The sequence below is a fragment of the Trachemys scripta genome, chromosome 2 (genome assembly GCF_013100865.1).
Source record: "Trachemys scripta elegans isolate TJP31775 chromosome 2, CAS_Tse_1.0, whole genome shotgun sequence".
Classification (NCBI taxonomy): Eukaryota; Metazoa; Chordata; order Testudines; family Emydidae; genus Trachemys; species Trachemys scripta.
The window spans coordinates 211,326,721-211,351,148 of NC_048299.1; the positions used below are offsets into that span (position 1 = coordinate 211,326,721).

The 24,428-nt window shown below is 42.3% G+C and overlaps 1 protein-coding gene across 1 annotated transcript in view; it reads right to left on the bottom strand.

The window, feature by feature from the left end:
- The window catches only part of PRKDC (protein kinase, DNA-activated, catalytic subunit), a 150,000-nt gene that overhangs the window by 70,171 nt on the left and 55,401 nt on the right, over positions 1-24,428 (bottom strand). Inside the window, exons 35-48 of the mRNA XM_034762890.1 lie at positions 23,398-23,556; positions 22,713-22,916; positions 20,546-20,731; positions 19,453-19,557; positions 17,681-17,848; positions 16,464-16,591; positions 13,615-13,822; positions 7,082-7,260; positions 6,120-6,288; positions 4,616-4,681; positions 3,952-4,024; positions 3,053-3,201; positions 1,003-1,140; positions 519-638 (exon numbers count right to left, since the gene is read on the bottom strand). Coding sequence (XP_034618781.1) covers positions 519-638; positions 1,003-1,140; positions 3,053-3,201; positions 3,952-4,024; positions 4,616-4,681; positions 6,120-6,288; positions 7,082-7,260; positions 13,615-13,822; positions 16,464-16,591; positions 17,681-17,848; positions 19,453-19,557; positions 20,546-20,731; positions 22,713-22,916; positions 23,398-23,556 — 2,052 coding nt within the window. The remainder of the gene's footprint in view (positions 1-518; positions 639-1,002; positions 1,141-3,052; positions 3,202-3,951; positions 4,025-4,615; positions 4,682-6,119; positions 6,289-7,081; positions 7,261-13,614; positions 13,823-16,463; positions 16,592-17,680; positions 17,849-19,452; positions 19,558-20,545; positions 20,732-22,712; positions 22,917-23,397; positions 23,557-24,428) is intronic.

Genomic DNA, 24,428 nt, shown 5'->3' on the forward strand with positions numbered 1-24,428 from the left:
CAGACTAGTATTAAACTATTTTGAAAACAGTACTGACTGATAATTCACTGAATTGCAGCAATTTCATTTAGGATCTGATATACAATGTAATGAGACGGCATGATTCATTTGGTCAATAATCCTTTGTTTTAAAGAGACTGGCTGAAGTGGGATGGAAACATTTTACACCTGAAATAGAGGAAGGAAGAACATTTCCACAGAGTCACTACAGACCTCATATAGTGACTATACAGCTTTATATTCTGTTGCAATTAGAGCTGTACAAAACTCTGGAGTTTTGGTTCACAGGAGTTGCTAAAACTCATTTGAACCAACTAATATCACATGGTTTTCACCTGAAGCATAAACCAGGAACGCCCTCCCTTCAATAGGTCAAGTAACGAAAGTTGAATTTAGGAGAGGTTTAGCTGGTGTGGGGTTTGTTCTGAAAGGGTTACACAGCTGAAATTGTAATTGATTTATGATAATATTTTACTATAGAGACAGAACATGATACAATTAAAAAAAAAATCACTCACTTCCTCAGTATTAACAATGAGTTTTGCTAAGAAAAGGCGAATATTTAGTGGCATAGATGGATTCCCCAATTTGCCATGTATAAACTTCATCCATGGAGGAAGGTCTCGTGGAACTATTCCCTGAAATCAAAATTAAATAGGTCACTTGAAATGCATATAACTCAAAATTACCACAGGTTTTATTCTATTACACTAGGGACTGATAGCAACGAAGGTTACAAAACAAGATTTCTATTCTAACCCCCTTTCTTGAGTTTAAAAAGCCATAGAAATATAGGACTGGAAGGAACTTTGGGAGGTCATCTAGTCCATCCCCCGGCGTCGAGTCACAATCAAGTGCAACTAGACCATCCCTGACAGATATTTGTCTAATCTGTTAAAAACTTCCCATGACAGGGATTCCACAACTTCAATCAGCAACCTATTCCAGTGCTTAACTATCCTCTTAAACTGGACAGGTGCTAAGCCATGAACCAATACTGACCTCATCTACTTTGGGTGTAATCTGATTTCTCTGCATATGTTTAATCAGGGTCGTCATAGAGGCCATACATTCATGCTGATTGAGCTCATCCATCTCCAGTTCCATCAGATCATCTGGATCCATGGATTCTGTGGGTTCCTGTCCAAATAAGGAGAGACAGTTAATCATAAGGGACTCTATGCACCATTTTTTAAAAGTCATAATTATACTGTTTGTTATGCTGATTTTCTGGTCAAGTCTATACAAACTGTAGTACAATAATAAAATTGTATTCAACAATATTTAAACAAGCAATAGGTCAAATATGTTATTCAAACCAAAATCTCCCCCAAACATAGGAACTAATTTTGCACAGCTCCAAATCTCTGTCTAAGGGTGCCAGTTGCATGTCACTCTGACTCAGATATGTAAAAGAGTATGGCGGCAACAATCAGAAATGTAAAAATTAATTGGCCTCCACAGAAGCTATAATTCCACTTCACAGCTGAGAGTGCCACCACCATACACCTTCCTCAAGACTTCATGTATTTTCCCTAAATTTTACTCCCAGTCAAACTATTTGTAAAGTAATTAATCTCTGATGAATTCAGAGGCTGTTTTCCAGTGAGGTCCACCATAGCCATTATATTTCCCAGATGATACCTCATTTGACAGTAAAGAACAAATAAAAAATTGGCTTCACCACTACAAAGAAGTGGAAATCAGAATTCTTTGAAATTGTTTATGGCAAGTTCTATAATTACAATAAAATTTTGGTTAATTTAAGTCTCATCAACTGTTAAAATATCCTCCTCATGACAAAATATGAAAAGAGGTGGTTATCTGATATTAGATAACATTATAATTATTTTGATAGATATTGCTTTAAACACCTATGATACCTGGATGACCAATGTTTTTAAAACGGTGAAGGTGATTCTTTCAATCTTATTTTAAATATGGCAACCTCTTGCCTAAGTGTTAAAGGGCCAATGTCAATTTCAAGTCAGGCTTATATCAGAACATACTGCCACAAGCAATACATAAGACATTATCTAACCACACATAAGACACTATATCACCACAAAAAGGAAATTAAAAATAATACTGTCCTCTCTCTCTCTTTTGTTCAGTTTATTGTGTACATTTGATACCAACTGGCCAGTTTCAGGGTTTCCCCTACATAGTCATTCATTCAGTTTTGTGTGTTGTTTCTGTAGCTCTTTCTTAGGCCTTGCCTACACTGGTAATTCACAGCACTGCACTGGCTGCGCTCAGGGGTGTGAAAAAACACCCCCCCTGAGCGCAGTGAGTGCAGCGCTGTAAAGCGCCAGTGTAATCAGCGCCTGCAGCACTGAATGCTCGCTCGCAGCGCTGCAAGCTATTCCCCTCAGAGAGGTGGAGTACTTGCAGAGCTACGAGAAAGCTCTGCAAGAAAGCTCTCGCAGCGCTGGTGGCGCGACTACACTTGCGCTTCACAGCGCTGCCGCGAATTTAGCCAAGGCCATACAGTAACAGTAAAGCAGGAGGTGGGAAATAGGAAACTGTGAACAGTAAACAAAAAATGTCAGGGGAACTCAGGCACAGATGTAAATTATAAAACCACTTTAAATCTAACCAAATTCAGAAAAGTACAGAAGACAGTGGCCCTGTAACCTATGTTATATTTAAGATATTTCTAAAAAATATTTTAGTAATTGATTTTTCTTTATAATTAGATTCGGTGATTTAGAAACTCTGTACTATAGTTCCCTTCAACAATGCAAGGTTTCTGCCTTCATGAGCAAATCTCCACCTTCAAATTAAAGGAAGATTAAATAAATTCAAAAACAGAGTAGAAGGACCCAGATTGATGGCAAAAAACACTTGCTCTGATGTCTCAAGCTTCCCATTAAAGACAGACTTACCTACAGAGAGACAACCTGAATCCAATATTTACTCCCATTGAACCTTTTACCTTTCCCAGCACAACATGTACATGAAACTTGCTCTTTTAGTTAATTTATAAGTTTACTGAGAGTTTAGAATAGTGACCCTCTTGTTCCTCCACACAGTATACATCTCTAATCACCTTTCTCCTGAAGTGTATACTGCTAGCTGTAGGGTCTTGTGAGTTATAAGAAAAACTTTGGACTCCAGTTGAGAAATCAAATTGGCTCATTTCCTCACTCAGACTGCTGTCTACCATATATGATGCAGAAGGCAAATACTGAGGCTCATCTAAACAAGAAAAATAATGTATTGTTAATCACAACACTAATTAGAGTGAAAGCTGTCTTCAGTGACTACTCAAGAAAAATAACAAAATTTGATTGCTTAACCAAGGAGGTATTCTAATGAAAGTTAGACCAAGTACAGTGTCTGTCTTTAATTGCATCTGGAACAGTATTGAGCACATCAGTGGCACTTTGATTAAAGGTGGTCTCTAGTCCAGGTTTCACTGTAAGGCACAGGCCTGATCATAAATATGATGAATTGGTCTCTTTCTTTGTATAATTCCTCCACAAATGTAACAAATTTTCTACACATTTATATCTGTTAACAATTTGTAGTTTCTTGCACTTCAGTATCAATAGAAAGGCATGGAATGGATCACTTCCCCAGAAAAATGAAACATACTGGAGTGAAACCATTTAGCAAATATGTTAAAATGCAAAAATGCAGTTTCATTTTGCAATTCTTATACGGTTGTCTGTTTGCTTGGGGCTGCTGAGAAAGAGGAAGAAAATTATATACTTTATATGGTCCCATTCTAATTACTGAAAAAAAATAGCTTCAGGACCTCATGCAGTCAGAAGATGCACAAGCACTGCCACCTGCAGAATCAGCTGCAATTTAGACATGATTATCAGCTTTTCTAGATGCATCTCTACTAAAATCAGCACATTCTATATAAATGCGATGGTGAATTGTACATTTAAGGGGAGGAAAAATATTGAAAATTTTAATCATTATAAATTGATGTCATACCTGAGTCCCTATTTACTGCATCCCTGGCTTCCTTCCTAATAGTAATATACCTTTTCTTCCTTTCCATAGGCACCTAGAACACCAACAAAAATATGAGCTTTGAAATTAGTTAAATTTGCTTTTAAATAAATAACTAGGTGATAAAAATAAGAGTTCTATTTTGAGTATCTTTTACAAAAGATTATATAGAGAATTATATTTATTACCTAGCAAACTCGATAGAACTTTTATTTAGAACATAGCTTTTTAACCAATGCAGGGGAAAAAAGTATTCAAGCTATTTAAAATGAACAGGAGTTCCAACTTATAAATGCTAATAATCAGTGTTACAGAATATACCACATCATCTGAACTAATGACACTAGAAATGATTTATCTTTGGAATAAATATGCCAAAACAATACATTAAATGTGTGCATCCCAGTTGTGCTTTTCATTCCTTGGATTTGGGATTTTCCAGAGGAACTGGGATTTTACTATGCATACTACATAACATATTAAAGGGTCAGAGGTCTCCACTGATATTTGTCATGGTTTCAAACAGCATCATTTCTCTCTATGTATAATTATGTAACACACACACAGCACTATGCAATGATTATGTAATATTAAAAGCAATGACCATTTTCACTGTATTACAATAAAGCACAGAACTATGACTCACCTCAACTTCAACAGGAAACGAATACCGGTGCTTCAGATCTAGCAAGTTTTCAAAAATAAACAAGTTCTGTGAAACAAAACATATTTGGAAATTTAAAAAGTAACATACTGTAAATAATAGCTGGGGCACTAGCAATATTTTATTTAAAAAACAACAGTCTATTTCAAATTACCATACAAAATAAGGGACAGTCCGTTCCATTACACTCATTTATGAGAAATTACCATTATGCAGACATCTGTGAACAAGTTAAGTGACCAGTTACTTTAAAAGAGTACGACAAAGCCCTGTAACATTATTCTATTCAAGAATATTTCAAAAGGTTGGAGGGCTTTTGTAATATTTAAGCACTTTCCATAACTAAATAGCGATTGAGATAGAGTAGAGGGGTTGAATGTATTGTTACTGCACCCCCACTCAATCATATGCAAAACCTCCATCAGTGATTCAATTGCCATGCAAGATCAAAAGAAGCCATCTACATAGAATCTTAGGACTGGAGGGGACTTTCAGGGATCTTCTAGTCCAGTATCAGGGGGTAGTCGTGTTAGTCTGTATCTACAAAAACAACAAGGAGTCTGGTGGCATCTTAAAGACTAACAGATTTATTTGGGCATAAGCTTTCGTGGGTAAAAATCTCACTTCTTCGGTGGCCAGTACGTCCCTCAGCCCGCACCGCTTCCAGCAGCTCCCATTGGCCTCGAGCAGCGAACCGCGGCCAGTGGGAGCCACAATCAGCCGAACCTGCGGACACAGCAGGTAAACAAACTGGCCCGGCCCGCCAGGGGCTTTCCCTGCACAACCGGCGGAACAAGTTTGGGAACCACTGTTCTAGTCCAATCCCCTGCACTCAAGGCAGGATTAAGTATTATCTAGACTAGAGAGATGTTTGTCTAACCTGCTCTTAAAAACCTCCAGTGACGGAGATTCCACATCATCCCTAGACAATTTGTTCCGGTACTTAACTATCATGACAGTTAGGAAGTTTTTCCTAATGTCCAACCTAAACTTCCCTTGCTGCAATTTAAGACCATTGCTTCTTGTCCAATCCTTTGAGATTAACAAGAACAATTTTTCACCCTCCTCCTTTTAAAAACCTTTTATGTACTAGAAAAACGATATTCTATCCCCTCCCTCAGTCTTCTCTTCTCCAGACTAAACAAACCCAATTTTTTTTCAATCTTCCCTTATAGGTCATGTTTACTAGACCTTTAATCATTTTTGTTGCTCTTCTCTGGACTTTCTCCAAGTTGTCAACATCTTTCCTGAAATGTGGTGCCCAGAACTGGACACAGTACTACAGTTGAGGCCTATTCAGCGCGAACTAGAGCGCAAGAATTACCGCCCTGCTTGTTTCCCCTCTCATCAGTTTCTTACATAACAGTTTGCATTATATAAGTTCAATTCTTGGGTTCCAAGTACAAACTTTCAGTTAGTGTCCAAAATATACTGTATGGACCCTACAGACCTTTGACATGACAGTAGTCTCCTCATTAAATCTCACCTTTTCTGGTTTTTCTGTGAAGAGAAAACCTTGATAGAATTTACTTTCGGTGAAGACACAACTGATGACAGCAATGGCACAGTTATATGCAGCACAATGGTACTGTCTCCTCTTCTCCAATAGCTGACTCTCACCAGCCATGTTTTCTGTAAATGCATCATAGCATGACCTTAAAACAAAACAGACCAGAAAATATGGTCAAAATCTTTTTTAGAAGGCCATATAGAGTCCAATCCACAGGCCAATGAAAATCAACAGAAAGATCCAAAGCCTATGGAAGTCTATGTCATAGCACAGCCTACTGATGCACCATCTCAAATATTAATTTGCCTTTAAGTCTTCTCATAGAAATATTTTATAAAAATTGAATCAGCAGCACTACTGAAGCCAAACATTAGCTGGTATTTCCACAGTGATTGGCAGTGCTAGGGATCTAATACTTTGACAACTTGAAATCAGACAGAGAACATTTTAAAGACCAGCTCTCAACCCTTATTGAAGACTTTCACAAGCCTCTTAAATAGGAAATTATGTGCGAACAGGCCAGGCTGGCTACATTAGAGATCAGCAAAATTATACGAAAGATCTAGAATCTTTCAGTGATAAGCCACAGTAAAAGATAAGGGAAATCCACTGAGTCATTTTAAAAGATGTTGAATCTTACATCTTTCATTAAAAAACAAACCAAACAAAACCCCCAGCAGTCACAAACACACCCATGAAACAATCAGTTCCTACTCTGACAGAAAAGTACTCCAGTTTATATATTTAGAAATCCTCACATCGAGGCATAAATTCAATTCAACACCTTATACTGTGGTTTAAACCAAACTCAGTTATCCAAGGAAAAATTTAATTTGAAATGATGAACTTTTGGTTTAAACTGCATACTTATAAAAAAATATCTAGCACGCAGACAAATCGGTAGCAAACAAGTTTATGGAACAATGAGAAAGCCTTACTTTATTAGTGTCTTGGTAAGTTCGTTTCCTTCTACATTTGTGGATCCCTGGTAAGCCTGGTTAATTCTAGAGTCCTTGGAGTAAATATCCTCTTTTGAGAGACGGGAGTACATCACTTCCAGAATCTTATAATACCCCATTTTCTTGGTGACTTGTGTATCAAAAGCAGATTCATTTGACTAAAAACAAAAAAACAAGTACAGAGGAAAAGATCACTTAGCTTTTGTCCTTGCAATGTATCTCCAAAAGCTACTCAGTAGAAACTATAGTAAACTCTATTTTTTTCCATATTCTAAAAAAGACGGTTACTCACCGTTGTAACTGTTGTTCTTCGAGATGTGTTGCTCATATCCATTCCATTAGGTGTGCGCGCGCCGCGTGCACGATCGTCGGAAGATTTTTACCCTAGCAACACCGGCGGGTCGGCTGTGGAGCCCCCTAGAGTGGCGCCTTCATGGCGCTGAATATATACCCCAGCCGACCCGGCGTCCCCTCAGTTCCTTCTTGCCGGCTACTCCGACAGCGGGGACGGGGGGCGGGTTTGGAATGGATATGAGCAACACATCTCGAAGAACAACAGTTACAACGGTGAGTAACCGTCTTTTCTTCTTCGAGTGCTTGCTCATATCCATTCCATTAGGTGACTCCCAAGCCCAACTTAGGTGGTGGGGTCGGAGTGAGACAATGCTGTGTGCAAAACCGCTGATCCGAAGGCAGCATCGTCCCTGGACTGCTGCACTAGTGCATAGTGAGCTGTAAACGTGTGGACTGATGACCAAACCGCCGCTCTACAAATGTCCTGTATCGGAACATGTGCCAGGAAAGCAGTCGAGGAGGCTTGGGCCCTCGTGGAGTGAGCGGTGAGGTGTGGTGCTGAGACACCTGCCAGGTCATAGCAAGTCCGGATGCAAGACGTAATCCAGGAGGATAGGCGTTGTGAGGAGACCGGTGAGCCTTTCATTCGGTCGGCCACTGCAACGAAGAGTTGCGTCGTCTTTCTAAAGTGCTTTGTGCGGTCAATATAGAAGGCCAGGGCCCTTCGTACGTCCAGGGAATGCAAACGTTGGTCCTGGCGAGTGGCATGTGGTTTGGGATAAAAGACCGGGAGAAATATGTCCTGGTTGATATGAAAAGGAGAAACCACCTTAGGGAGAAAGGCAGGATGTGGACGAAGCTGCACTTTATCCTTATGGAAAACTGTATAAGGGGGCTCGGATGTAAGCGCCCTGAGTTCAGAAACGCGCCTTGCTGAGGTGATGGCTACGAGGAAGGCTGTCTTCCAGGATAGGTACAAAAGTGAACAGGTGGCTAGTGGTTCGAATGGAGGACCTGTGAGCTTGGAGAGAACCAGGTTGAGGTCCCACGTCGGGACGGGCTGACGATGTTGAGGGTACGTCCGGTCTAAGCCCTTGAGGAATCTAACGACCATCGGGTTAGAGAATACCGAGGACGCGAGTTCCCCTGGGTGAAAGGCCGATATATCGGCCAGGTGAACTCTAATTGAGGAAATCGCCAACCCCTGTTGTTTTAGGGAGAGGAGATAGTCCAAAATGAGGGGAATGGGTGCCTGCAACGGGGATGTGGCTCGTTGTTCGCACCAACAGGAGAACCGCTTCCATTTGGCCAGGTACGTGGTCCGTGTTGAGGGCTTCCTACTGCTCAGTAGAATCTGTTGCACAGAGTGCGAGCATTGCTGCTCTGCCTGGGTGAACCATGGAGCAGCCACGCCGTGAGGTGGAGTGATTGCAGGTCGGGGTGACGCAGCCGGCCGTGGTCCTGAGAGATGAGATCCGGATCCAACGGAAGCGGGATCGGTGTCTGAACCGAGAGCTCCAACAGTGTGGTGTACCAATGTTGTCTCGGCCACGCAGGAGCGATCAGAATTACCCGTGCCTGGTCTCTGCGCAGTTTGAGCAGTACCTTGTGGACCAGAGGAAACGGAGGGAAGGCATAAAACAGGTGGTCTTTCCAGGGAAGCAGAAAGGCGTCCGAGAGGGAGCCCGGAGCTCGACCTTGTAGGGAGCAGAACACGTGGCACTTCCTGTTGTCTCGAGATGCAAACAGGTCTATCTGGGGAAACCCCCACCTCTGGAAGATGGAATGTATGATGTCCGGACGGATAGACCACTCGTGCGTTTGGAAGGACCTGCTGAGCCGGTCCGCTAGAGTGTTCTGGACTCCAGGGAGGAACGATGCCGTGAGATGGATTGAGTGGGCGATGCAGAAGTCCCACAGGCGAATGGCCTCTTGGCATAGAATTGACGAACGTGCTCCTCCTTGTTTGTTGATGTAGAACATGGCCGTGGTGTTGTCGATGAGAACTAACACACAGCGGCCACGTAGGAGACTGAGGAATGCCTGGCACGCCAGGCGTACCGCCATCAGTTCCCGAACATTGATGTGTAGGGCTAACTGGGATGCAGTCCACAGGCCCTGGGTATGGTGTTTGTTGAGATGGGCGCCCCACCCCAGAGATGACGCGTCTGTGACCAGGTGCAGGGAGGGTTGTGGGGCGTGAAATGGCATCCCCTCGCAGACCACATTGTGATCTAGCCACCAGGTGAGGGAGGCCAGGATCGAGTTCGGGACCGTGACCACCATGTTCAGGCTGTCCCGATGTGGACGGTATATTGATGACACCCAAGTTTGAAGCGGGCGAAGTCGAAGTCTGGCATGCCTGGTTACGTACGTGCAGGAAGCCATGTGACCCAGCAGGGTGAGGCACGACCTCACCGTGGTAGTTGGGAAGGCCTTGAGCCCTTGAATGAGGTTCGTGATGGTGCCAAAGCGATTGTCTGGCAGGATGGCTTGTGCACGACTGGAGTCTAGAACTGCGCCGATGAATTCTATTCTCTGGGTAGGTTCTAGAGTGGATTTGTCCTTGTTGAGTAGGATGCCCAACTCGCTGAATGTGTGCACTATTTTGTGGACGTAAGCTTGAACTTGCTCCTTGGTGCGACCGCGCACCAGCCAGTCGTCTAGGTACGGGAACACCTGTATCCCTTGCCGACGAAGGTACGCTGCCACGACCGCCATACATTTCGTGAACACCCTTGGGGCCGAGGATAGGCCGAAGGGAAGTACTGTAAATTGGTAGTGCACCGTGTTTACCACGAATCGCAGGAAACGTCTGTGAGGTGGGTAAATTGAGATATGAAAGTATGCGTCTTTCATGTCGAGGGCGGCGAACCAGTCTCCAGGATCGAGGGAAGGGATGATGGCCCCCAAAGAGACCATGCGGAACTTCAACTTTACTACGAATTTGTTGAGTCCGCGCAAGTCCAAGATGGGCCGCAGACCTCCTTTGGACTTGGGGATCAGGAAGTAACGGGAATAAAATCCCCTGCCCCTTAACTCTATCGGAACCTCCTCTATAGCCCCCATGGCCAGGAGCGTAGAAACCTCCTGCATAAGAAGTTGCTCGTGAGAAGGGTCCCTGAAGAGGGACGGGGAAGGGGGGGTGGGAGGGGGGGATAGAAGAAAACTGGATAGCGTATCCCCTCTCCACCGTGCGGAGGACCCAACGGTCCGAAGTTATAAGGGACCAAGCACGGTGGAAGTGGGAGAGGCGATCCCGAAAGGAGGGAGCTGGATCCTGGGGGATGACTGGGGCGCCGTCCTCGACCGCACCTTCAAAAGTCCTCTGAGGATCGAGACGCTGATCTTGACGGCCATGGCGGTGCCGTGAAAGATGGAATGATCCCCGTGGTCTGCGGTGCCGCACAGTGCCGGTCCGGAGATGATCTATCTCTGTGCGGTGCCGGCGATCGGTGCCGGGACCGCGACCGGTGCCGATGACCTCGTCGGTGCCGGGAATCGGATCTGGACCTCGACGAGGACCTAGAGTATGCCCGGTGCCGGGATCGGCCCCTCGGCGTCGAGCGTCGAGCGTGGCGGTGCCGAGAACTACGTCTCGACGTTGACCGGTGCCGACGATCATATCGGTGCCGAGACGTAGAGCGGTGCCGCGAAGAAGATCTTGACCGCGAGTACGACCGGTGCCGAGACGTTCGGTGCCGGGACTGCGAGCGGCGTGGGGACCTGCTTCGGGACCTGGATCGGCGCCGAGGTTCCAGCCCTTGTGATGGAGGGCGCATCAAGGCAGGTTTCCCTCTTGACTGTACCGGGCGAGTCAACGGTGCAGTCGGTGCCGGTGGTTGAGGCGGTGCCGGCTCCGTGAGAGCTATCAAGTCTCTCGCCGCCGCGAAGGTCTCTGGAGTCGACGGGAGACACTGTATCACCGCCGGCCTCGGTGGAGACGCTATTTGCACCGGACTCGACGGCCTCGGCGCCGGAGTCGACGGTGCTGGAGGAGCCTGTTTCCGATGCTCCATCGGCGGACGCGGCTCTACCCCCGGCACTGGGGGAGCCGGTGTCTTCGGCGCGGACGTCCCCGTCTTATGGGCTTTTTTATGCCCTGGGGATAATGACCGGCGCCGCGGCACTTGCTGTGTTTGCGGTGCCGACGAGGTCCGGTGCCGGGGAGGCTTATCTGACGCCACTCGTGTGGTCGTCATAGCCGGTGCCGCCGGGGCACTGCGCACCGAAGTGCTAGGCACCGAAGTCTGGCCCGTGGAAGGAGTGTCCGGGCTAAGTGCCGCCTCCATTAGGAGTTGCCTGAGCCGAAAGTCCCGCTCCTTCTTGGTTCTTGGTTTGAAGGCCTTACAGATCTTGCATTTGTCTGTTTGGTGGGACTCTTCCAGGCACTTCAAACAGGAGTCATGAGGGTCGCTCGTTGGCATAGGCTTAGCGCAGGAGGCGCACTGCTTGAAGCCGGGAGCGTTGGGCATGAGCCCGGGCCCGCGGCCGGGGGAGAAAGGGGGAGACGACCCCCTTAACCCCCTGAACTACAATACAACTATAACAACTTTAAAAACTATTTAACTATAAACACTAGAACTACAACTATAACTATAACTCTGAATGATCAAGTAAGCTAGGGAGAGTGGAGAACAGCTACGCCGCGCTCCACAGTTCCAACGACCGTCAGGGGCGGTAAGAAGGAACTGAGGGGACGCCGGGTCGGCTGGGGTATATATTCAGCGCCATGAAGGCGCCACTCTAGGGGGCTCCACAGCCGACCCGCCGGTGTTGCTAGGGTAAAAATCTTCCGACGATCGTGCACGCGGCGCGCGCACACCTAATGGAATGGATATGAGCAAGCACTCGAAGAAGAACTAAAATTCCAAATCAAAAGTCTCACTGTATAATGTTAAAAATAAACATCCAGCCACTAACTACTTTTCATGATAAAATAAAATGTCAATTTTAATTTAATATGTAATGAGTGCATCTTAAATATTTCTTTGAAGATTCCATAAACATATTTATAGAATGCATGCAATATTCAACAATTATCATCCAAAATATAGCTTTAAGGTTTTGAAAAAATGCAGGACCAGTACACAATAGTGTAGGAACAAATAAATGCAGAAATAGAAGATTAGGAAACCGACGAACTAAGTTCTATTTCCATTTGTACCACAGATCTCTCATATGACCCTGGACAAGTCACCACCTCTGTGCCCACATCCCCATCTGTAAAATGGGGAGAACAGTGCTTCCTCACCTCAAAGGGGTATTGGGAGTCTTACTTAAAGATTTGTAAAGCACTCAGATCTTTGGCCAAGATATATTATGTAAGTACAAACATTATTAAAAATATTTATCAGACAATATGTCTAGGACATTAATCATCATTAGTGCTCCACAACCCACAGCTTTAGATTTTATGGCAATCTCACTGCAGCAAAAAAAAAAAAAAGAAAAGCCTTAAATATAAACTGCATTTATAACTTTTTATATCAGAGAGAAATACAAGAAATACAGGCTTAGAATTCTATTTTTTCATATTGCAATGAGCCTTCATATTTATGTATTTAATTTTTAAAAATAGGACCATGATAGGATAATATAAAATAGGAGCCAGAAGTGAAATCCTGTCTGTAAAGAAGTCAATGGGAGTTTCACCCTAGGATGGTCAGCACTTTGGTATTTTGAAATAAAAACAGTAAGGATTTTTAATTGTAATTTTTAATTGTAAAAAAATATATATATTACTGACCACAGGAAATACTAACATTTTTCTAATAGTCAAAATAAGACTTGGAGCCATCACCATCATTTCATATTAATGTGCAAGTTTGTATAGTTTAAGAGTACAGTAAGACAATATATCTTATAGACAGACGCACACCCCTCAGTTAAGGTTAGGGCAGGATTTTGCCTTTGACAAGAACTTAAGCCTCTCTGGATATACACACATGACATTTCTTCTCTCTTTTCATAAGTTACTGTATGTTAATTTCACAGTAACAACATGTTCAGGCCAGATCCAACACACATTCAAGTCAATGGAAAGACTCTCAGCGACTTTAATTTGTGCTCTATAATGTACTCAAAATTGGAAAAAAATTATCTTTATTTGAATGTTGTATTTTTAGTTAAGAAAAAATATATTCTGTAACATATAATGGAACAATACTGGCATTTTAGAGGATTTGTTCCAACCTTAAAGCATAAATGAAGCTCACCTTTGTAAATCTGGTCTTCAGAGTATCCATGGCTTCCAATACAATCTTGCTAAAAAAATCTTTCAGTGCATCCAAGCTGCAGTGCAACAAGAGGGTGAGGAAAGAGCGATCCACAAAGGCTTGTCGAGTGGCATTTGAAAGAAGGGCTTCACTCTGGAACATTTTGTGCACAGTGTCTAACAGCACCACTTGTTTTTCATAGCTGCTCCTAAGGAGGATGAGAATTCCATTTAAATTTTCAACTCCACAACATTTACTTTTTGATTCTCTTCAGCAGTCATATCAACTTGGGTTGTAATCTCAGCGGCTCTCACATGGTAAGCAAGGTCGTCAGAACTGGAGTGGGATACCTATGATACCCAGGTGTTGCAGGAAGCAGTTTTTGTCATTCAGCAAGTGGCATTCTGCTCTTTGGCTACATCTACACTGCACACCGCTGTCGGCAGCATATAGGGTACATGTAGCTATATTCCTCATTAAAAAGGCTGTGTCCACACTGCGGTGTGTAGCTACATGTGTCAATGAAAGGCTCTGGCAGGGTGAGACAAAAGGAAAAGGCTTCAGCACCTCCTCCTTGCCTCATCCTGCCTGGAATCTCTCCCTGTGGTGGAGAAAGGCTGGAAAAATAGCAGATTGTACAGGAGTAGCAGATTGGGGAGGCTCTGCTTTGGCTGGAGACAGTCACAGAGTATATACCCAGGTACATACCAAGTATATCCAGGCTTGTCTTTAATTGCCTAAGCAGTGCCTCACTATCTACACTGCTATTTGTACCTGTGCTGTGGGAGGGGGGAGGGAAGGGGAGCTGTGTATGTACTCTACATGACACCATAAGAAGCGTGGAGCGTAGGCGTACTTTTTCTGTCACTGTTAATCCAACACCACAGCATGCCATTTGAAGGCACTGGGTTAGTGGAGGTGCTATCTGATGGTTTATAAATGAGAGGTCCAACTCTAGACCAATTGTGGTCATAAAAGATTCTACGGCATTCTACAGAACAGTATTAGTCCCATTTTAGCTCAATTCCAGATTGGATAATTACAATCAGTCTACATGATCTCCCCCCTGCATTGTCAATATATGCCATGCTTTTCTTCACTTCCTATCAAACAATAGTGCAGTGCTGCTGTGTGCTGTTAAACGGAGGCCATATTTCATCCCAAAGACAGCTGCATTTCAATGGTAGATGACACAATTCTTGTACATATGTAATTTTCAAGTGTTTTGGGAGCTTTCAGGACAAAGACCATTATATAAATTCAAAATAGTACTTGCACACATGAGCACTTGAAACACCAAACCATTAAAACCCTGTATCTAGGAAACCAATACCCAATAGCCTAGATATAGGAAGCTTGTAATATAGAATCATAGAAGATTAGGGTTGAAAGAGACCACAGGAGGTCATCTAGTCCAACCCCCTGCTCAAAGCAGGACCAACCCCAACTAAATCATCCCAGCCAGGGCTTTGTCAAGCCGGGCCTTAAAAACCTCTAAGGATGGAGATTCCACCACCATATATAATTCTTAGAAATATTTAACAGGATTTATATTCTCCTGTCCAGTTTTGCTTAATTTTCAGAAGCAGCCTGCAAGTAAGCAATGGCATAAGCATCAATCACAAGTGGAAAGAGGGCTCAAATACTGGAGTCTGATCCCTGGGAATGAAGGTTAGCTGCCCAAACATACTTTGGTGACCTAACTATGCAAAAGCACAGTATCAGATTTTTCAAGATATGCACAGCTATCAGTATTGAAACATCTATCTAGGCATTTAGACTCTGGTCCTCTGTGTATATTAAAAACTCAGTTATATCTTTAATAATGTGTACAGAACATCACCTAGAAATGTGGTAATAAGCAGATAGCAAATAAAAAATAAAAAAATGGAGCCCATTCATGCACCCACCAAATCATTCACAAAGAGAGAAAACTAGAACTCTTTGAAAAGGACAGCTTTTCAAGAGTCAGCTGGGTTGGAGCTATGCTTCATTCAGTCTCTTGCTTTTTGGACAACTGAAGAGACATACTTGATCTCCAAAGAGGAAGGAAAAGAGAAGGACTTGATTATTGCCCAGCACCTATTGACACGGTAAATTTTGGCTTATCAGTGATGTAGTTTTGCCACATATTGGCTGTTATCCTGGATAATTATATAAAACTAAACAAGCAAAACTGAAATCTGGACATAAATGAAGACTTCAAGTCAGGAAACCTTAACACTCTCAATGCGGATATAATCTTAAAACACACTTTTCTGAATACCACATTTTTTTTGTAAATGATTCTGTCTTACTGTCCTAGTAAAACTCATTCCCCATAAATTTGCACAAAGTAATTATTAGTTGTCTTCGGGATAGTTACTTATGGAAAATGTTAACTCTGTTAAATATACAATTGGAAGATCAACTGAACATCCCCGGGTGCATGTTTTCCACGATTATTATCTTGATTTGAATTGTATTGGAAGAGACTGAGCTGTGAAGGCTTTGCAAACTTTTCCAGATACATGAAGTGTCATCTGGAAATCAGAACCTCAATTACTTGTATTTTACAGGAAATACTGGTTAAAATATTTTGGGAAAATTTCAGGAGGAAATGTTATTTGCTCAAGAGAGATCAGGAAGAAATTGCTTGACTCTGAAGTAAATAGAGGTTATTTAAAATTAGAAAAACTTTTTCACCCTCCAACTATGTATCAGATTGTCAAGTTATCTCCTCAAAAGTACAGCTGGAAATATAATGCTCATAACCATAATTGTCTGCATAACAGGACTTGATTACTGTCCAGCACGTATTGGCAAGGTAAAGCTTCACAGAAAAACAAAAAATGACAGCCCAAGCTCACCTTCTGGAAATTCTTTTGAAACTGGTTTGAAACAAGTCCTCCATAAAGTGTCTGTGATCCCTACAGAGGATTTCTGTCATCAGTTGTAACAACATTGGACTCTGAGATAATTCTAGTGCATCTAGAAACTGGAAAAAAGAATACAAGAGTTGCCCATACTGGATCAAACCAATGATCCATCGGATCTGATATCCTATTTCTAACAATGGTCAGCAGCAGATGCTGCTGGGCCATGCTTAAGAGAGTATTTTTATTTCATATACTTTCATTTGTCAGGAAAGAGAATCCTCCCCTTCCCCCCCCCCAAAAAAGTCACCAGTGATCAAGAAAGCCTCTTTCTTTGAAGAGTAGGGGGATGTGGCAGCTGTCAGAGAGCCCTCTTAATTTAAGAGAATTCCATCTGTTTCCTGCACTTTGGGGGTAGGGTCATGGATGGAACTACTACACTGGGGACAGCTATTTGCTCCACTTTATGGATGGATGGACAAAATGCTCACTACCATGTGTGGAAGAAGCAGCCTGAGAAGAGACTGTGCCTCTCCATTACTCCTTTCTGCACTGCACCTCCCCTATAGAGGGATGTGGTTCAATAGTCACAGTCTAGACCATGGAGAATACAATTTAGCTCTGTCCTAATACAGACACAACATATTCTTAAAGAAAGTCATCTGATAACTGTATTAGCTTAAATATGACTTTTTTCAGATTGAATTACCATGGGCCCTATCCTTTAAATTTAAATCTTACTCCTGTGAGTCATCCCACAGAGGTCAATAGGACTACTTGTATGAATAAGGATTGTTCACAAGGGTAAAGGTTTGCAGAACTGGACCTTGTATTTATATTCCTAATTTCTGATGTTTGGAATCACCAACTACCAAGAATAAATTAAGATAAATTGGTGAACTAAATAATGATTTAGAGAAAACAATCCTATCATCTCAAAGATGACAAACATACCAATAAACTGCATTGTTTCTGCATACAAATTCACTTAATAAATAATAATAATAATAAATGGAGATATATCTGTCTCATAGAACTGGAAGGGACCTTGAAGGTCATCAAGTCCAGTCCCCTGCCTTCACTAGCAGGACCAATTTTTTTGCCCCAGATCCCTAAATGGCCCTCTCAAGGATTGAACTCTGGGTTTAGCAGGCCAACGCTCAAACCACTGAGCTATCCTTTAAACACTTTACACATACTTAAGTACTGACCTTTTTAGTGCAGTCCACATAGTTATTGTACCTCAAAGTTCCCTTTGGAAACTCATCAGACTTCATGGGGAAATTGAAAGCCACAAGTTGGTCAAGAGCATTCTTAAGCTCACTAATCCTGTCTCCAGTCAGATTAGTGAAGAATGGAAGAATAATCACTGCTTGACTCTGAAATAAATAGAGGTTATTTCAAATTAGAAAAAAACTTTTTCACACTCCAACTATGTATAAGATTGAAAAAACTATAGTTACTCCTCAGTAGCAGAGTTAGGTGAGTGGATAGCTCAGCTGGTTGGTAATGGAGTTAATATGTAGCCTTCCATATTTTAAGCTGCTGGTCCAAAAATCAAGCCCTGGTCAGAGATGACCAAAAATTATCCTCCAATGGATATTTCATGGTTGATGTACAAAATGAATAAGTCTCAGTCCATTTTCTAGTGAACAAGTGTCTACTAGCACAGAAAAACACCACTACTAATGCACTAACTGATACCCTTCTTGGTAGCTACAGCAGAAAGTCCAAGTTCAATTGAATATGAACATACAGGCAATCACCAAAGTAATCGGCCTAATTCAGGGCAGACTCACATTAGCAAGGGAGTAAGCTAAGTTCCTTCTAAGCAGCACGGCTGGCAGGTGCGCAGCCACAGAGGCCTGGAGAGGAGAAAGTTAGGGGGTGGGCAGGGAAGGGAGCAAGTTGGGGTGTGCAGAGCTGCCGGAGGGGAGCGGTGCCTCTCCCCTGGAGCTGCTGCCGGTGGTGAGAGAGGGATGGTGGAAGTCCTCTTTCCCTGCTGCAGCCCCGTGGCAGCATGCACCACCAAATCCCTCATCCCAGAGCCCACACCCCAAGCTGAAGCCCTCACCCCCCCACATCCCAACCTCTGCTCCAGCCCTGAGCCCCCTCCCACACCTTGAACCCGTCAGCCCCACCCCAGAACCCTCACCCCCAGGCAGAGCTCTCACCCTCAAACCTCAACCCTCTGCCCTAGCCCTGGGCCCCCTCTCACACCCCAAACTCCTCATCCCCGGCCCCAGCCCAGATGCCTCACCCCCACACTCCAACCCTCTGCCCCAGCCCTGAGCCCCCCCACACACTCCAAACCCCTCGGCCCCACTCCCACCACACATCACCTCCATATTGGTGCACATAACAAAATTCATTCTGCACATGGATGTAAAAAATTAGAGGGAACATTGGCAGTAACCATACTGCACTACTTCTGTAGGCAGGGAACTTAAGATGCCAGGGCTCTCAGTCCAACATCTTTTGTACCCCATGCTAACACAGTGAGGTTCTTTGTCCCTGCTCTAGTGCCTTGACTACATATAGAAGTTTGAGTTTGGTATTTAGCTCAAGCAGTAGGAAACTAATGCTTCTATATAGAAAGGTCCCAGGTTCCAGCCCTACAGAGTGTGTTCAAAAGGGAAATGACATCCCTAATCAAGCTATATTCCTCTTATATTTTAAGTGAGTTTATAACTACATCAATATCTCCACATTATTGACTTTTCCTAAAACTACATGATAAAAGAGAAGGAAAAACAAGGAAGATTGAGAAAAATGTACCATCTAAAAATTGACATTAATTTGTGATTTTTAGCTTGCTGAGCTATGGGAGGGCAAGGAAGAAAAGGAAATTTGTTACGTTATCATGAAAAGCAAGAGAAGAGAAAGGTACCCTTAGTGACATAACCCAATTAAAACTGTTTTTTAATCCCTGAGTAGTGTTTGCATTCAAACTTGGGGGAAAACAAAACAAAATACAACTTACCTTTAGATTTAGACCTAAATTCCGATCAATAAGTAGGCTGGTATATGTATTAAAAACAGCAGAGAAAGCCTCATGATTTGTATTAAAAGACACTGAGGAGTCAATCTGGAGAGGAAAAAAATAATTAAAACAAAAATATTTAATATATAAAAAGAATCTCTGTGTTAAACACAGTTTCTATGATCTTTGTTCAGAGTTTCATAAGAATAATTCATTTCTGATATTAATTTCAGCAGACAGCAGATGTGCATATGATGAGGGTTTGGGTTTTACATGTGTTCTTAGCATGGATCCAAAAGTTCCCACCCATCACAATGTTGGGAATCACGTGTTGTGAGCTTTTCTGGCCAATGAAAAACAATATTAAGCCCTTTCCCAAAACTAGGTCTCCTATGATCATTGCACTATTACCAGCTAAGCCATTAGGATAATCCACTTTGTATATTTTCAAACACACCTTCCAGTAATAAAACTCAAGTCACAGAATGAAAATGGGAAAAAAAAAAAAAGATGAATAGGGGAGATCATCCTGATTCTTTTCCTAGATATTTTGCATGGGTTTACAAGTTGTCAAAAAAGCTCTGTCTTCAAGATGTGAGCTGAGGAAAAGTGTCTCAAATAGGTGAGGGAATGGAGAGGCAAAGAAGTTGATGTTCTTCCAGACAGAATAGTTTTCTGAAATGGCTTGGTCTGGGGACAACCACTCCAAAAAAGAATTGTCTATCTGCCAATGAGACAGGCAGTACCTCATCAGGGGCTGCTTGCTCCCCAAAGATTATTCCTTCCATTAGCAACTCTTGTTATGAAGGAGAAGAAGAGCTAAAACATCAGACACAGGAGTAAAAATGGGAAAATGAAATCAAGAGTTCTGCCTGCCAAAACCTGTTTGGTTTTTTAATACTTAGTATTGATTATTCAGAAAACACTGAAATTCTGCAACTAGCAATAAAAGTAAAAATAAATACATAAATAAACAAACAGACAAACAAACAAACAAACCTTCAAAAACTAACACTGCCACTCTTCCAAGATGCGGAGTGCTCTTACAGATTGCTGTTAAAGTGGCTTTAACTTTACCAAACACAATAAATACCTGCAGAACTTTAGCCAACAGTGTCAAAACAGCCATTTTGCTCTCTGGAGCAGAATCTTTGGCCCACCAGCTGTCAAGTCTCATCCAGTTTCTCAGTACTGCCGTCACCAACTTTATTCCTTGCTGCTTGCGTACAGCACGCTCTCTAAAGCTTTGATCTAACATTCCATTCAGGATGGTACCCACCTGAAATGAAGAAAAAATAAAAATTCCATGTATTCCATATGGTAACAACATTTAATTCAATGTAATCATGATATCTGGTCATTGGGATGGATGATTACATACAATAAGCATCACTAGTTTGGGAGACTTGGCCAGCCAATTTCCACTATTTTTAATGGGAACTGGGTCCAAATTCTCTAGGTGATTTTGATCAAGTGAGGATTAGTTTCATGCATTAAGTAGTAGTGCTAACTTTAATTTTCCACAAGGACATACTAGCATTAACAATCAAATTGCTCTCATATTCATTCCTGTTTTATTCTAATGTATGGTGCAGCAGTTCTGTCCCATGCTTATTAAAGTTTGTGTGAACATGGGAAAAGGGAGTATATTTGAGTGAGACAGATACAGTAACCTAATAAACTCCAATTCTTATTTTAAAATAGTATCTAGAATGGACCTAAGATACAAATGAAGTAATATTTAAAAATAAAATCAAAAACACATCTCTGTTGGCAAGTACACAGAGAAGCCAAGAATAAAGGTGTATCATACATGGTAACAGTCAAGCATTTTTTGCTCTTTCCTCAACTTTGCAATCCAAAACAGAGTGTGTAACAGGATGGGATCACAGTTTTCATAAACAGAGAATTCTTCTAAAGGAGGTGATCAGAATATAAAACAAAATCACTAAGTACTATACCTGAACTTTGCATCCTACTCTGCAAGGATTACTTGCACTTTTGACTACATAATCATCATATTTGGATTCCACCAGATTTAGAATATTACAGTTAAACTATGGGTATTTTTCTTCCCAAATCCTCAAAAGCGAGGACATAAGACTGTAAAAGAAAAATCTCACTAATCTGAAAAAGAAATCTCCAAGTTCTAACAAAGGAGAAGGCAGGAATCTGGTTTTGGAAAATAATTGACCATGCCTGCCTGACCTCTAGCGCATGAACCAGCCACAAGAAGTTTTCAAAAATAAAAGAAGTGGAGAATTTAAAAAGCAGGTGTTATAGAGAACATCCGCTATCAGCTACAACTGTGTGAATATTAATATTTAGGAATCTACTAGATACGAGAGATCCAGTTTTCAGATTAACAGCAATTATGGCTCTGCGCACACAGCAAATTGGAGAAGCATCAATATGCAAGTGCCAGCCTTTTAGAAAAAAAATCACTTCTTTGCTGCTTACACCAGCTTTAATGACTGGAAACTATTTAAAGTGATGCCACCAGATTGATTATTTTAAAAACTGTCTGAGATAAGACACCCTTTAAATGGCATATCCAAACTATTTTTTAAAATTCCTTTGATTAATTTTTAAGTGGGGTGTCTTCTTCCTTGCTGAATTTTTCTGCAAGAGAGTGTGTGGGCTCAAAAGCAACACTGGCAAACATGCTTGAGCCCTCTGCTCTGACACCTCTCTGCTGGACTCTTTAGCAGCAATGTTGAAATAAGGCCTTCCAATTTCTAAATTCTTCCCAGGGACCTGTAGAGGAGTCCCAAAAAAGAAGAATCATCTGTCCCCTTGATCCCAGACAGAGGCCACAGCTCCTCAGGTTTCAGTCACTACATTCCCTGGACCACTATCTGGGCCAAGAAGACAGATCCCCACCTCCCATGGGCTTCTGCTGTCCCTAGCCCTTACCAGGGATCTTGAGCCCAATCTTAGAAACATCAGTTCTGCTGCTGTGTTACCAGTAAACTCTCTTTAATTGGCAGACATCCTTTAACGGGGCCTGGGGAAGAGCATGTATGTGAGAGTGCAGTGCATGGGAATTATGCCATCTTGCTATGGTGCATGAAGTAGGCAGTATCAACACACACACACACACACACCCCACAACAAAGTGAAACACTGAAAAAAGAAAATTGAACACTCCCCTCCCAACCCTTAATCTTTCATTTATAGTCATCTAAGGTATTTCTTGTAACTAGAGAGGGTATGACATTTTCAACTGACTGTGTCCTTTTGAAGAAAAGGTCCAATACCATTTTGGGGCTGTCCACAGATGATTTCATAAGTTGAAGTATGGCCACATCCAGATCTTTCAGCAGTTCTTGATTAATGGTTTCTGAGAATAAACTGTAGAAATACTCTCCGTGGGAGAAGCTGATCAGACTACTCTGTGATGTTCCTGATAGTGGCACAGACAGCATCATTGTGTTCAACAGGAGACTTACCAGCTCCTCACACTGTGGGAATTGGCACAAGAAGAGAGGTCAGTCCAGAGGTACTGAAGTCACTAAGTATCACTAGTCTTCTACAAAATCAAGAGAACCTCTTTTAAAGCTACCTTCTCAAATAGTTGTACGTATATTTATAACACGAAAACAAATGTTAAAACTTAAGGAAAAAGCAAAACCCCCAGAACAGTATCAGGATATTTCCCCCTACTAAAGAATCCAGATTTGCCTTTGCCACTGGCACTCAACAATGGCCAAACTCTGGCTTCTGGATTCGAAGTGTTGAGGGAACTTTATAAATTCAGCACGCTGTACACATACATAATTTTCTGTCCCAAAAATACATGTTACAGAAAAATGGACCAGTTCTTCTACAACATTCCTGAAGACAGCACAGATAAGATTAACTATCAGAACAGGAAACATGCCAGAACCCAGTACTACAGAAATGGACTTGGAGACTTTAAATCTGAAGAGGTGATCCTCCTACCTGGCCACCAAAAGCAAAGGCCAGCTGCAGGAGTCCATCAGCCAGTCGCTTGCTGCTGATGTCCAATGATGGAAGAGATTTCCTCTCATCTCCTGGTGCAATGCTTTTATAAACAACTGAAAGAAGCTTAGAGCCAACTGTGAAATGGAGCCCCGAACCCTAGAGGATGTAGAGAAGGGGGGAGGGGGGAGCCTTCTACTGTAAGTCTTCATGAATGCAGGAGAAAAATACAATTTAAACATTAAATTGCTCTGCCTAGCTGCCAAAAATAAATAAATTAAACCACCATAAAACTGTTCTTTCACAGGCGCACCACTGGGGTTATGGGGCAGGATCTCTGTTTTTTCAAGCTTGTTGACCTGACAATGGTCCCTGCACACAGACGGTCATGCAGACTATTCATGCTCCTGTGAACCACACTTGAATAAACATTTGGTTTCAGAATAAGCTGATGCCCATTTGGGGGATCATTACTCACTAAGCCAAAATTTGGACTCAAGTCTTTAAGGGTTTCTGAACCTCTTCCTGGTTAAGATGACGAACAGCTGATGAGCAATACTAGTATGGACATTCAGAAAATCTTATGAGAATATAGATGCCCTGAAGGGGGCACCATATAATCCATGGGCACCACTGCCACCAGTCAACATGCTGTCCTACTATTGCAGGTTTTTATCTGAACATATAGGGAAAATCCTGGCCTCGGAGAAGTTAATGGCAAAAATTCCATAAAATTTAACATTTACATTGTTACATTATAAATGTGGCATCCTTCACCAAATAGCAGAGTCTTTGTCAATCCTGAATGGCTGCTACTTATCTTGCTTCTCTCTTTCTTTACCTACAGTGATGTAGAGACTGGCTATGACATGAATTCCAGAACCTTGGTAACAGGGAGCCCAACAAATACCTCGAAGGTTCCATAAAGGTCTAAGTTTACAACTTTTCTCTATCCTACTTTCCTGTGACTCAAAAGGCTAAACAAGGCCCCTTGTGCTGCATCTGTTCAGCCAATGGAGCATTCCTTAGTG